This window comes from Vitis riparia, chromosome 6 (genome assembly GCF_004353265.1).
Source record: "Vitis riparia cultivar Riparia Gloire de Montpellier isolate 1030 chromosome 6, EGFV_Vit.rip_1.0, whole genome shotgun sequence".
NCBI classification, from domain to species: Eukaryota; Viridiplantae; Streptophyta; class Magnoliopsida; order Vitales; family Vitaceae; genus Vitis; species Vitis riparia.
Genome location: NC_048436.1, coordinates 12,896,426 through 12,910,055, shown reverse-complemented (window position 1 = coordinate 12,910,055; position 13,630 = coordinate 12,896,426). Strand labels below are relative to the sequence as shown.

General features: G+C 36.7%; 1 protein-coding gene across 1 annotated transcript; it reads left to right on the top strand.

The window, feature by feature from the left end:
• Positions 1–11,908: 11,908 nt before the first annotated feature.
• LOC117917001 lies at positions 11,909–12,937 on the top strand. The gene has a single exon (XM_034833239.1). The coding sequence runs from the start codon at positions 11,909–11,911 to the stop codon at positions 12,935–12,937; it is 1,029 nt and encodes a 342-aa protein (XP_034689130.1).
• The last annotated feature ends 693 nt before the right edge of the window (positions 12,938–13,630 follow it).

Sequence of the window (13,630 nt, the reverse complement as noted above, 5' to 3'; positions counted from 1 at the left end):
ATTTTTTGTATTTACTTATTATATTAGTATACATAATTCCATGTTTTGATGTCTTATATTCTGAGATTGGATGTATTACTGATGATGCATCATATATAGACATCATTTTTGTTTAAACTTAGCATTTTTCTATTTGCTCTACTCACTAACTCTTTTGTTTTTTTTTTTTTGAAACATGTGGTTTCTCCTATATGACTCAGACTCCATGTCACTCAGGAGGTACCACTTCCTCCCTATTTTTTATTCGCTATTGTCACATTGAGGACAATGTTCAGCTTGGTTGGGGGGAGAGTTGAGGAAGTAAGTATTGTTATTAATGCTAAGTTATTTTGGTAATTTAGTTGTTTTTTTTGCTAAATTTAAAAATTTTTAAGTTTCTTATTCTACTCTCCATGGTTATTAAGGAAAAATTTTCAAAATGAAAAGGGAGAAATTGAATTTTTGTCTTTTTACTTGACTTAAAGTTTGTATTATGCTTACTAAAGTTCATGAATTGTTGAAACATCTATTGAATTCAACCTCAGTTCTTCCACTTTAAGCTATCCACACACCGTGCACACTAGGTTCCGATTATAAGATGAAAAACTATTTCCCTCTTGACTTAGGAAAATTTTAGACTTGGTACTTTTGACCTCATTTAATAGTGTTGGGACACCTTGTAAAAGGCCAATGAGTCTTTGGAAAAAAAAAAAAAGAAAGAAAGAAAGCAAAATGTTTGCTTGCCTTGAAACCCAAGCAAGGTCTGAGGGGTATATGGTGAAAATCTTTAAAACCTGGTGCCCTAAGCCTTAATTGGTTGGGAGTCATCGACCTCAATGCTCGTTACATGGGTGAATAAGTGGAGTTTAACATACTGTAGGTGCTTGGGTATTAAAATTCATTCTCAAAAGTCCGGGGTAAAATCTGAGGAGTTAGTGGTTGAAAGATCCTTAAAGCTTGATGCCCTAAACCTTGATTGGTTGGGAGTCATCGATGGACCCCCGTTACATGGACAATTTAGAAAAGAATACCTTTAAGCCTTGTACTCCTACAAGAAAAAATTGTGAAAGAAAAGAGGTGCGTTCTTAGCCTATTGGAGGTTGATTAGTTTGCTAAGCTTTGAAAAAAAAACTAGGTTGGGGGGAGAGATTAGTTCAACATACTATATTCGGAAACTAATAAATAACACTTAGATTTTTGTGGAAGAGTAAGGTTTGGTCCTTTGGAAGTGGAAATGATTTTAAAGCTTAAATTTGCATAATGCCTTCTCTTTAAGAATTGTGATTAGACAAATTATTTGATAGCTTCTATTGAAGTTTGAGTTTTATTTCTTTAATGTTCCATGTGAGAGTTAGATCAGTCATGCCACTTAAATATTTTTTGGAAGTGATTAGCATGATATTGTAAATTATGGTACTTTTATTTTATTTTTCTCTCCTTCATTGCTAAGGGACTAGCAATATGTTAGTTGGGGGGAGTGATTACTACTCAAAAAGTGCTATTTGATAGCTTGTAATTAATCCTTTTAAACACTTTTGAGTAGTAGTTATTGCCTTTTAACCCAATTAACATGTTAAGGCCTCTTGCAATCAATTCTAATCAAATTGCCTTAAGTTTTGGTGTTTTCATAGCTTTTTTATCACCAAAGCAATATGAGATAGAGGAGAGTTATTTGGAATCCTTGTCAAAGCAATGGGAAGCTCAGAGGTATGAAGAACTAAAGCTTTGAAGCCCTTTGCCATAAGCAAAGTGGAAATGCAAGGAGGGGAAGCAAAGAGAATCCAGTCATGAGGCATTCTTGATGACAGTCATTTCAGCCACTTTTGGAGCACTTCCTAGAGTCCAAATTATACATGCTATATGTCATTTGAAAGCTTAGAAAGTCAGAAATCCAATGCTTCAAACCGTGTTCGATTTGGAGCTGAAATGAGGAAGTTACAGCCTTTGGAAGACAACTGCTCCAAGCTGAAGGAAGGCTTCAGAAAAGTGCTGCAAAATCACCATTTTGTTGCGGAATGATTTCGCAGCCTTTTTGCTCCCCTGAAGCTTCACGACGTGATGGAAGCCAAACACCATAAGATGAAAGCCAACTTCACAGCGGTGTAAAATCAGCTGGTTGCGGCGAAGTAATTTCGCAACCCTTTTTGTACATCTGTGAAATCTCGCAGACCTCGTTTTCACCTGCGAAATGGTCCTTAGTGCTTCCCGATATTTGCGACCGACACTATGAGATATTTTTCATTCGATTTTTGATGTATAAATCCCTATTTTCTCCTTGTAACCCACCAATTATAGGATTCCTTAGTTATTAAGTTTGGAAAAGGGGTGAATAACCTCAGATATTTTGTTTTGTAATTTTCTTTATATATATCTCTCGGGAGCTTGTTCTTGTGGAGTAGTTACGACGGAGCATCCTTTGTACAAATTTGCAAGGAAGTAAAATACAGAGCACTTGCTCTGTTTTTCATATATATTCTTGTTTTCTCATTCTTTTTCTTTCTAGCTAATCAAACTTTGAGGATTTTTCCTCAGAGGATGAGAGGCTAGGCTTTTTGTCTCTTGGAGTGAGGAAAGCCGGGTAAGTTCCCTCATGCATAAATTGGAAGTTTTGTTGTTTTAGTTTTTAATGAAGAGAAAGTGTGACCCGTTAATGGTTTTTATCTTTTTAGTTAACTTAAAACGCCTTTAAATCACCTGGGTCAACACTTGGTAAGGCAAGTGATCTCCGTCCATGGAGATTCACTAGTTTACCTCTTGCGAGCCTCTGGGAGGTGACTTGAAGGTAGGATTTTCTAGAATTGCCAACACTTGGTAAGCTTTTGGACTCTAAGGAGACATCCATTAGTTATCTCTTGCAAGCTTGTTGATTACTACCAAAAAGTGCTATTTTGTAGACCTAATTATAATGGTTTTAAGCACCTTTGTGTAGTAATCATATTCATTTAACCCAATTAATTCATTAAGGTCCTTAGTAATTGGTTTTAACCATTTTGTGGCAAGTTTACATGTTTTTATCAGCTTATGAATCAATTCAAGCATGCCAAATGATGGAGGAGCTAATTAGACAAGTTAAAGCAAGGATTTTGGAAGTTTACAGGCTTGAATTTCAAGTGGAAACACGAGCACAAGCAAAGAGAATGCAAAGAGGAAAAACAAGCAAAGTGAAGAAAACAGAGGACAACAGCTGCAGTCTTCTTTCACACTTTTGGGGCACTTTCCGAAGTCTATTTTCTACATTCTATATAACATTTCAAAGCTCAGGAAGTCAAGAATCCAATGCTTCAAACCGTGTACAATTTGGAGCTGAAATGAGGAAGATATGGCCTTCGGAAGACAACTGCATCAAACCTTGCGGGAATTTCGCAAGGTGAATTTCTCCTTGCGAAATTTCGCAAGGGGATTTTCCTCATGATGCGAAATTTTGCCATTTCGCAACATTGCGAAATTTTCGCAAGGAGAAATTCACATTGCGAAAATGCCAAATCTCCTCTGTTTCTCCACGCACGCACCACCGACTTCCCAGATATTTTTAGCTTGATATTTTCTCATGTAAATTCCTTTTGTAACCTTGTATTCAGCCATCATAAGGCTTTATCTTGTAATTTTGCTATATATAGAGGTGCACAACACCTCCAAACAAAATTGGATTGGAATATGGATGGATTGGGGAGATCGATCCTCTGTACATTAGCTTAGAAATATAAAGCTCTGTTTTTCTTCTTTTCTCTTTTCTTTCTCATTTTCTTAGTAGCCAAACAGCCTCTGAGGACTTTTCCTCAGAGGATGATTGGCTAAAACCTTTAAGTTTCTCAAAGTATGGATGTTATGTGATGGCTTGGATGCAATCCCATGGAAATTTCTCGCACCCGGAAGGTAAGGTAGTCGTTTTTCATTAATGGTTCATTAATGTAAATTTTGGTTTTTATTTCCTTTGGACAACTTCCAACGGCCAATACTTGATAAGCTTTTGGATTTCTATCCATTAGTTATCTCCTACGAGCTATTGGAAGGTGAGGTTTTCAATTCCAAGTTTTGCATTAATCCGTTAGAATCAATTTCAATGGCCATTGAAAGGTGAGTTTATCACCTGGAATGACTTTGAGTTGCCAATATTTGGTAAGCTTTTGGCTTTAGACCATTAGTTATCTCTTACGAGCCATTCAAAGGAAGTCTAAGGTGAATAACCATTGATGAAATTCACTACCATATGTTTTTCCATTTTAAAGGATTAAAACTTGATTTGCTAAATCCATACCGGTTCGGGAAGCAAGCATCACCATAGTTGCAACCCCAACGCGAGGAGCCTATCATGAGATTTCCAATTTGCATAAGAGCCAGAGCATAGCTATCCTATCTTTGAGAAACTTGTTTTTACACCCTTTCATTTTAGTCTTTAATGTTAGCTTAAGTTAGTTTAAATCTCTTTAAAACATTTTCATCTTCTTTTAAAGCTAACATCCATAAGAAAATCACCTATTTTCCTAATTTGAATATCACTAGTGTTTGCGAAAACCCTTCCCAGTGAACGATCCTAGAACCACTATGCTATAGTAGCTTGGCTACTTTAGTAATAGTATTTAAGGTATAAATTTTGTTGATACGCCTTTAAAGCTAAGCTACCATGAGTCGCATCAAATGGCGCCGTTGCCGGGGAAGGTGCCACAAGCACAGTGAAGCAACCATTAAGGGTAACTTGTGATCTTCATCACAAGTTTGGTGAGTTTTCTTCTAATTTTTTTTTTTTTTTTTAGTTTAGTTTTTATTTAGTTAAATTTTTTATTCTCTTTTCTTTTATTTTTGTTTTAATTTCAATTTGTGCATTCCTTGTTGGATTCGAGACCAAAAAGGAACCCTGGTACAAGTTGAAGGAAAGAGCCTTAGTTGAATATCATTTTTTAGAAATGGAAATTCCACATGAAGATCAAAGCTCTCATTATGATCATGAGAAGGACAAAGTTGCATATTTATCCATGAGGGATCGGATTGAATTAGGGAAAAGGCAGGTCCAACAAAGCCAATGGGGTAGTAAGAATGCTTTGAATGAAGACATGAGCATGAAGGCAAAGCTAGCATCTATGGCTAGAACGATAGAAGAGTTTGAATTGAGAAATGTGCATACTGAAGCACAACCACAAGCCATGCCAACTTCATTTGAGTATGTAAACCATCCTAACCTTACAAGCCAACCTCAACATCAACCGAATGACAAATTCGCATACCTATCCATGAGGGATCGGATTGAATTGGGGAAAAGGCAAGTTCAACAAAGCCAATGGGGTAGTAAGTATGCTTTGAATGGAGATGATTCATATGAGCATACGGTAGGGGAGTGCCCTACCATTCCAACTATGAGAGAAATGCGCGGTTACCAAAGATCCTACACCTCAAGTTGGAATAACCATCCCAACCTTACAACCCAACCTCAACCTCAACCATCAATGAGTACATCTTCATTGGAGCAAGCCATTTTGAAGATAAGCAAAGTCATGGAGGACTTTGTAGGTGAGCAACAAAAGATCAACTCTCATCTTAATGAAAAGATTGATAATTTGGAGAGTTCAATAAATGTAAGAATGGAGGAGGTTTATAATGATCTATCACTAAGGATAGAAAAAGTTCAAGACTCCATTGAGAAGCTCACCAATCTCGACATAGCAAGGGGGAAAAGGAAGCTTCCTCCTCAACCCCACCATAACCTTCAAGGAACCAATGTAAAAAGATCAAGGAAAGTGTTGATGATCGACACTTTGGTGGGGGATTGCTATGACAACTCTATGGACTAACCTTCCATTGAAAATCATAAGGTTCAAGATGATAAAGGGTTACCTGAACCCTTTAAAGCATCCACTTCTCCAGGGAAGAGAAGAGAAACAAATTCCCTTGGACCAAATGGGAAGGATGCCAATTTTGTTTGGGATCCAGGAGGATTTCAGCATGAAGTGGGTGTGTGAGTGAGGATGAGCTAAATAGTTCATCTTCTTTTTGGGGTACATGCTATCAGCTTCATTTAAATTCTATGCTTTCTTTGAATTTATGCATGTTTTAGTTTGAATTCTTAGCTTTAATGTAGTTTTAATATGTTTTTAAGATGAGTTTTGAAGTGTTCATGCAGGTACGAAAGCTCACAAGCTCACAAATGTGGAGAAAAAGGTGAAATAGGGGAGAAATATATCTAAGTCCAAGCTTAAAACCCCATTTCGCAACTCAACAAGTGAGTTGCGAAAATTTCGCAAGGTGAATTTCACCTTGCGAAATGCACATTTTGGCAAGATGCAAAATGCAACCTCTCGGGATTGCACTTTCGCAAGGGGAGTAACCAGTGCAAAAATTTGGCAAGGTGAATTTTCACCTTGCGAAATTTTTTCTTCATGTTTTTTTATCTCCAATTTTAACACCCCTGCAAGCTACATTCAAATGCCATTGCAACTTATATGAGTATACCATCATGGCATGGACCCTTTGAGCCTTGTCCTCAGCTGCTCAAAGTGGGGCCCACTCATCATTTTTGTAAATATTTAGTAGAAATTCCTCTCTCATTCAATTTTTGAATTTTGAAACAAGTGGTTCAACCTTCTCAACTCCAAGTCCACATCACATGAGGTACCACTTCCTTCCTCCTTATTTTCGATTCAAACATTGAGGACAATGTTCATCTCGGTTGGGGGGAGAGATGAGGAAGTAAGTATTAGTTTAAATTTTTATCATACTTAGTTAAAATAGCTACTTTTTTAAATTTTTAAAATTTTTGCTTTAAAATCCATGGATATTAAGGATTAACTCTCAAAATTAAATGAGAGAAGTCGAGTTTCAACTTGATTACATGAGTCTTAGAGTTTGTATTATGCTCTTCTAAAAGTTGATGAATTGTTGAAACTCCCATTGCATGCAAACTTATCTCTTCCACCTTAAGCTATTCGCACACACATACGTTAGATTCCGGTTATAAGATGTGAAACTATCTCACCCTCTAAGCTTGAGAAATCATAATTTGACACCTTTAACCTCTCTTTAATAGTGTTGGGACACCTCATAAAGACCAATGAGTCTTTGAAAAAATAGAAAAAAGAAAAAGAAAAAGAAAAAAAAATAGAATAAACTTCTTTGCTTGCCTTGAAACCTGAGCATGGTCCGAAGGGGTGGCGAAAGCCTTTAAAGCCTGGTGCCCTAAGCCTTTATTGGTTGGGAGTCACCGATCCTCTGCTTGTTACATGGGTGAATTGGTTAAGTTTAGTAAGAGAAAAGAATTGTGAATAAGAGGTGCGTTCCTAGCCTATCAAGAGATGGTTAATTTTGCTAAGCTTAAAGAAAGACTTAGGTTGGGGGGAGATGATAGTTATCTATACTATACTCGGAAGCTAATCACATTAACACTTAGCTTTTAGTGGAAGAATTTGATTTGGATCTTTTGAGAGTGGAAATTCTTTTGATGCTTAAACTTGCATAATATCCATTCTTTGTACTCTATGATCAAGTGAATGCTTTGACAACTCTTATTATAGGTTGAGTTTCACATCTTTATTGATCCATGGATGTCCATCATGCCACCATATCATTTTTTGGAGTGATTTGCATGATCCCTTTTATGTATATTATTATAGTTTACTTAGTTTTTATCTCCTCTATTGCTAAGGGACTAGCAATGAGTCGGTTGGGGGATGTGATTACTACCAAAAAGTGCTATTTTGTAGACCTAATTATAATGGTTTTAAGCACCTTTGTGTAGTAATCATATTCATTTAACCCAATTAATTCATTAAGGTCCTTAGTAATTGGTTTTAACCATTTTGTGGCAAGTTTACATGTTTTTATCAGCTTATGAATCAATTCAAGCATGCCAAATGATGGAGGAGCTAATTAGACAAGTTAAAGCAAGGATTTTGAAGTTTACAGGCTTGAATTTCAAGTGGAAACACGAGCACAAGCAAAGAGAATGCAAAGAGGAAAAACAAGCAAAGTGAAGAAAACAGAGGACAACAACTGCGGTCTTCTTTCGCACTTTTGGGGCACTTTCCGAAGTCTATTTTCTACATTCTATATACCATTTCAAAGCTCAGGAAGTCAAGAATCCAATGCTTCAAACCGTGTACAATTTGGAGCTGAAATGAGGAAGATATGGCCATCGGAAGACAACTGCATCAAACTTTGCGGGAATTTCGCAAGGTGAATTTCTCCTTGCGAAATTTCGCAAGGGGATTTTCCTCACGATGCGAAATTTTGCCATTTCACAACATTGCAAAATTTTCGCAAGGAGAAATTCACATTGCGAAAATGCCAAATCTCCTCTGTTTCTCCACGCACGCACCACCGACTTCCCAGATATTTTTAGCTTGATATTTTCTCATGTAAATTCCTTTTGTAACCTTGTATTCAGCCATCATAAGGCTTTATCTTGTAATTTTGCTATATATAGAGGTGCACAACACCTCCAAACAAAATTGGATTGGAATATGGATGGATTGGGGAGATCGATCCTCTGTACATTAGCTTAGAAATACAAAGCTCTGTTTTTCTTCTTTTCTCTTTTCTTTCTCATTTTCTTAGTAGCCAAACAGCCTCTGAGGACTTTTCCTCAGAGGATGATTGGCTAAAACCTTTAAGTTTCTCAAAGTATGGATGTTATGTGATGGCTTGGATGCAATCCCATGGAAATTTCTCGCACCCGGAAGGTAAGGTAGTCGTTTTTCATTAATGGTTCATTAATGTAAATTTTGGTTTTTATTTCCTTTGGACAACTTCCAACGGCCAATACTTGATAAGCTTTTGGATTTCTATCCATTAGTTATCTCCTACGAGCTATTGGAAGGTGAGGTTTTCAATTCCAAGTTTTGCATTAATCCGTTAGAACCAATTTCAATGGCCATTGAAAGGTGAGTTTATCACCTGGAATGACTTTGAGTTGCCAATATTTGGTAAGCTTTTGGCTTTAGACCATTAGTTATCTCTTACGAGCCATTCAAAGGAAGTCTAAGGTGAATAACCATTGATAAAATTCACTACCATATGTTTTGCCATTTTAAAGGATTAAAACTTGATTTGCTAAATCCATACCGGTTCGGGAAGCAAGCATCACCATAGTTGCAACCCCAACGCGAGGAGCCTATCCTGAGATTTCCAATTTGCATAAGAGCCAGAGCATAGCTATCCTATCTTTGAGAAACTTGTTTTTACACCCTTTCATTTTAGTCTTTAATGTTAGCTTAAGTTAGTTTAAATCTCTTTAAAACATTTTCATCTTCTTTTAAAGCTAACATCCATAAGAAAATCACCTATTTTCCTAATTTGAATATCACTAATGTTTGCGAAAACCCTTCCCAGTGAACGATCCTAGAACCACTATGCTATAGTAGCTTGGCTACTTTAGTAATAGTATTTAAGGTATAAATTTTGTTGATACGCCTTTAAAGCTAAGCTACCATGAGTCGCATCACTTGTGAAGGGAAATCCAAGGTTAAAGATCACCTTGAATGGCAAGTGCTAGGTGAGAGGCACGAGCCATTGCAAGTTGCATCAGTGAGAGGGATTTAGTGTTTGAACCCATTAAAGGGAAGCATCTGTACAACACCGGTTAGATAATTAACTATATGTTAATTCTCTAATGTGAGGAAAAGAAACAAGTGACCGGAACTCTCCTTTTTGTATGATGAATCTGAGCCTAGTGATCTGAAACTCCAAGAAACACTTTTCTTTGTAAGTAAAATCAGTTACTATTTTTGGTTAGTTTAAAACCAAACCTTTGTTTTTCATTCAAACATCTTTTTGTTTTCTTTTAAAGCTAACCTTGAAATGAAAAGGCACCAATTCAGCTTTGAATTAATATCATTTGTGAAGTGAAAACCCATCCCAGTGAACGATCCTAGAGCCACTATACTATAGTAGCTTTGTCTTTGCTACCCTAGTATATGGTGTAATAGGTTATAAATTTTGTTGATTAATCCCTCAATCAAGGAGCACCAGTTGGACACGAATCAGCTGAGACACCAATTAGGCATGAATCAAATCGTGAATTAGGTTATAAATTTTGTTTTGATCCAATAAACATCAAAATCCGAGCGATCAAAAATGGCACCGTTGCCGAGGATGGTGCCAAGGTGATTGAGGCATTTTCTTTGGTGAGGATTAACCCTTGTGATCCACATCACAAGATTGGTGAAGTTCTCTTTACCGATTCTCCGCTTTCATTTTATTTTTCTTCAAAATTTCATTTTTCTTTTTATTATTTTTTTCTTTTTTGTCATTTTTGTTTTGTTTTGGTTTTTCTTAGCTTGTTTTGTAGGCTCTTCATTACTTGCTACATTGAGAATAAAACTCAAGGGAGGGATTGAAAAGGACTTATATTGCTAATCATTTTTTGTTTGTGATCCAATTGTTGAGGAAATGGAAAATCAAGGGGAAAATCAACAAACTCAACAAGGACCAAACAATGGCAATTCTGACATGTCTAGATCAATGAGAGAATATTGTATCCTCAAAGGATAGGCATGGGATCATGTATAGTTCTTCCTAATGAGTCTATTGTGATAAAAACTCACTTGGTACCCCTTCTACCTCAATTTCATGGAATGGAGAATAAGAATCCTTATACTCACATCAAGGATTTTGAAGAAGTTTGTCATACTTTTCAAGAAGGGACTGCATCCATAGAGCTTATGAGATTGAAGCTTTTTCCATTCACATTGAAGGATAAGGCTAAGTTGTGGTTCAACTCATTGAGGCCCCAAAGCATAAGGTCATGGTTGGAACTACAAACAACCTTCTTGAAGAAATTTTTCCCCATACATCGCACAAGTGGCTTGAAGAGGCAAATTACCAACTTTGTGGCATTGGACAATGACAAATTTTATGCTTGTTGGGAAAGATATATGGAAGTAATCAATGCTTGTCCTCATCATGGTTTTGACACATGGATGTTGGTGAGTTACTTCTATGAGGGCATGTCGCCAACTATGAAGCAATTGCTAGAAACCATGTGTGGAGGTGACTTTATGAGCAAAAGTCCCGATGAAGCTTTTGAATTTTTGAATTATGTGGCTGAAATATCAAGGTCATGGGATGAACCACATGAAAGGGATTTACACAAGTCTAAGTCTCAAAGCAATTCAAAAGGGGGAATGTATATGTTGAATGAAGATGTTGATCTACAAGCTAAAATGATAGCTTTGACAAAAAGGCTAGAGGAACTTGAACTAAGGGATTTCATGAGGTGAATGCAATATATGATAATCCAATTTACATGGAGCAATGTTCTAATTATCAATCTATAGAACATGAAGTGAGTGGTTGTCCTACAATACCAGCCATGGGGGAAAGACTTGTTGAGAATCATCCGAACATGTCATGGAATTGTGGACAAGATCAATTTTCTTCAAGGCAATACTCACAAAGCCAACAATTCATGGAAGACTCTCCACAACAAGTTTCTTTGGTTGAGCAAGCTATTGTAAACTTGAGTAAAATTTTAGGAGATTTTATTGGTGATCAAAAGAATATCAATACTCAAGTAAACCAAAGGATAGATCATGTGGAGACATCTTTCAATCAGAAATTTGATAGCTTGCAAACCAATCTCACACAAAAGATTGATAATATGCAGCTTGTTATTTCTAAACTCACAAGCATGCATACGGTGTAAGAAAAAGGAAAATTCTCTTCACAACCCCAACAAAATCCAAGTGGAGTCCATGAAATTGGAGAGACAAGTGAAAGTTCTATTAAGAAGGATGAAGTCAGAGCAGTCATTACCTTAAGAGGTGGTAAGCAAGTTGATCAACCTATGCCAAAACCAAAAGAGAATGAAAAAAGGGAACAAAAGGAAAATGTGAAAGAACAAGAAAAGGGGAAAGAGGTGAATGATGATAATAGATCAAAGGAAGATGAGATTGTTAAAGACGAGGTTAAGAAGAAAGATATGCTCTTAGCTCCACCTTTTCCCATGGCTCTTCAATCCAAGAAAGTGGTAAATAATGCTCCAGAAAATTTTGAAGTTCTCAAGCAAGTCAAAGTCAATATACCACTCCTTGACATGATTAGACAAGTTCCAGCCTATGCCAAGTTTCTTAATGATTTGTGTACCATCAAAAGAGGTATGCATTTGAAAAAGAAAACTTTCTTGACTGAACAAGTTAGTGCAATCATCCAATGTAAGACTCCAATCAAGTATAAGGATTTGGGATGTCCAACTATCTCGGTGAATATTGGCAACACTTTTGTAAAAAGAGCACTTTTAGACTTGGGGGCAAGTGTGAATCTTCTTCCTTACTCGGTATATAAGCAATTGGGGTTTGGAGAACTAAAGTCTACTTCCATCACACTTTCATTGGCGGATAGATCGGTTAAGTTTCCAAGAGGAATTATTGAAGATGTGTTGATCCAAATCGATAACTTCTATTATCCGGTTGATTTTGTGGTGCTTGATACAGAACAAGGAACTAGTGGACTCAACCGTGTTCCTATTATACTTGGCCGACCTTTTCTTGCCACAGCAAATGCATTGATTAATTGTCGAAGTGGAGTGATGCAACTTACCTTTGGTAACATGACAATTGAGCTGAACATTTTTCATTCATATAAGAAGCATGGTACCAAGGAGGAGGAGGAACTTAAGGAGGTTTATTTGATTGAATTGCCTATGAAAGAGCTAGTGAAAGAAAATGTTGAAGATAAACTTTCAAAACGTGGTGAAGCAATTTCCAATGAACGGATTGAAGTTTGGAGGATCAAAGAAGAAATTCAACCTTTGAAGTTAATGAAATGGTCTTTCAGCTCCAAGAAAGTGAAAACAATGAAGCATGGTGTGAAAAATAATCCAAAGACCATGAAAAAGAAGCTCAAGGAATGGCATGACCAACTTATTCAAAAGAAAAAGTTCAAAGAAGGCTATTTCAAGCCACATATTTTTTTAGGAAAGCTTAAGTACCAAGGAGTTGGTCCATTCATTGTTTGCAAGCCATATCCAAATTGATGTATTGATGTAAAGGTTAATGGGCTTAGTCATGTCAATGGCTAGTGATTCATGCCTAATTGGTGTCTCAGCTGATTCGTGTCCAGTTGGTGCTCCTTGATGGCGGGAGTAATCAACAAAATTTATAACCTATAACACCATGAACTAGGGTAGCAAAGAAAAAGCTACTATAGCATAGTGGCTCTAGGATCGTTCACTGGGAAGGGTTTCCAAGCTGAAAATGATACCAATTCAAAGTGAATTGGTGCTGTTTCATTTTAAGAATAGCTTAAGAAATAAAACACAAACTTTAGTTGGAAAAGGTTTGGACTTAGATTAACAACACAGCAAGTGATGAAAATTACTTAAGAAGAAAAGCATTCCTTGGAGATTCAGGTTTACAGGGGAGGTTCCTCATGCAATAGCATAGCCCCGGTTAGTTGATTCAATTTCTCACATTAGAGAATTAACATAAAGTCAATTCTCTAACAGGTGCTGCACAAATGCATCCCTCAATTGGATTTCAGCTTTAATTCTCTCACTGATGCAACTTGCAATGGTTTGAGCCTCTCACTAGCCTTTACCATTCAAGGTGATCTTTAACCTTGGACTTCCTTTCACAAGCTCGCAAGAGATAACTAATGGATGTCTCCTTAGAGTCCAAAAGCTTACCAAGTGTTGGCAATTCTAGAAAATCCTACCTTCAAGTCACCT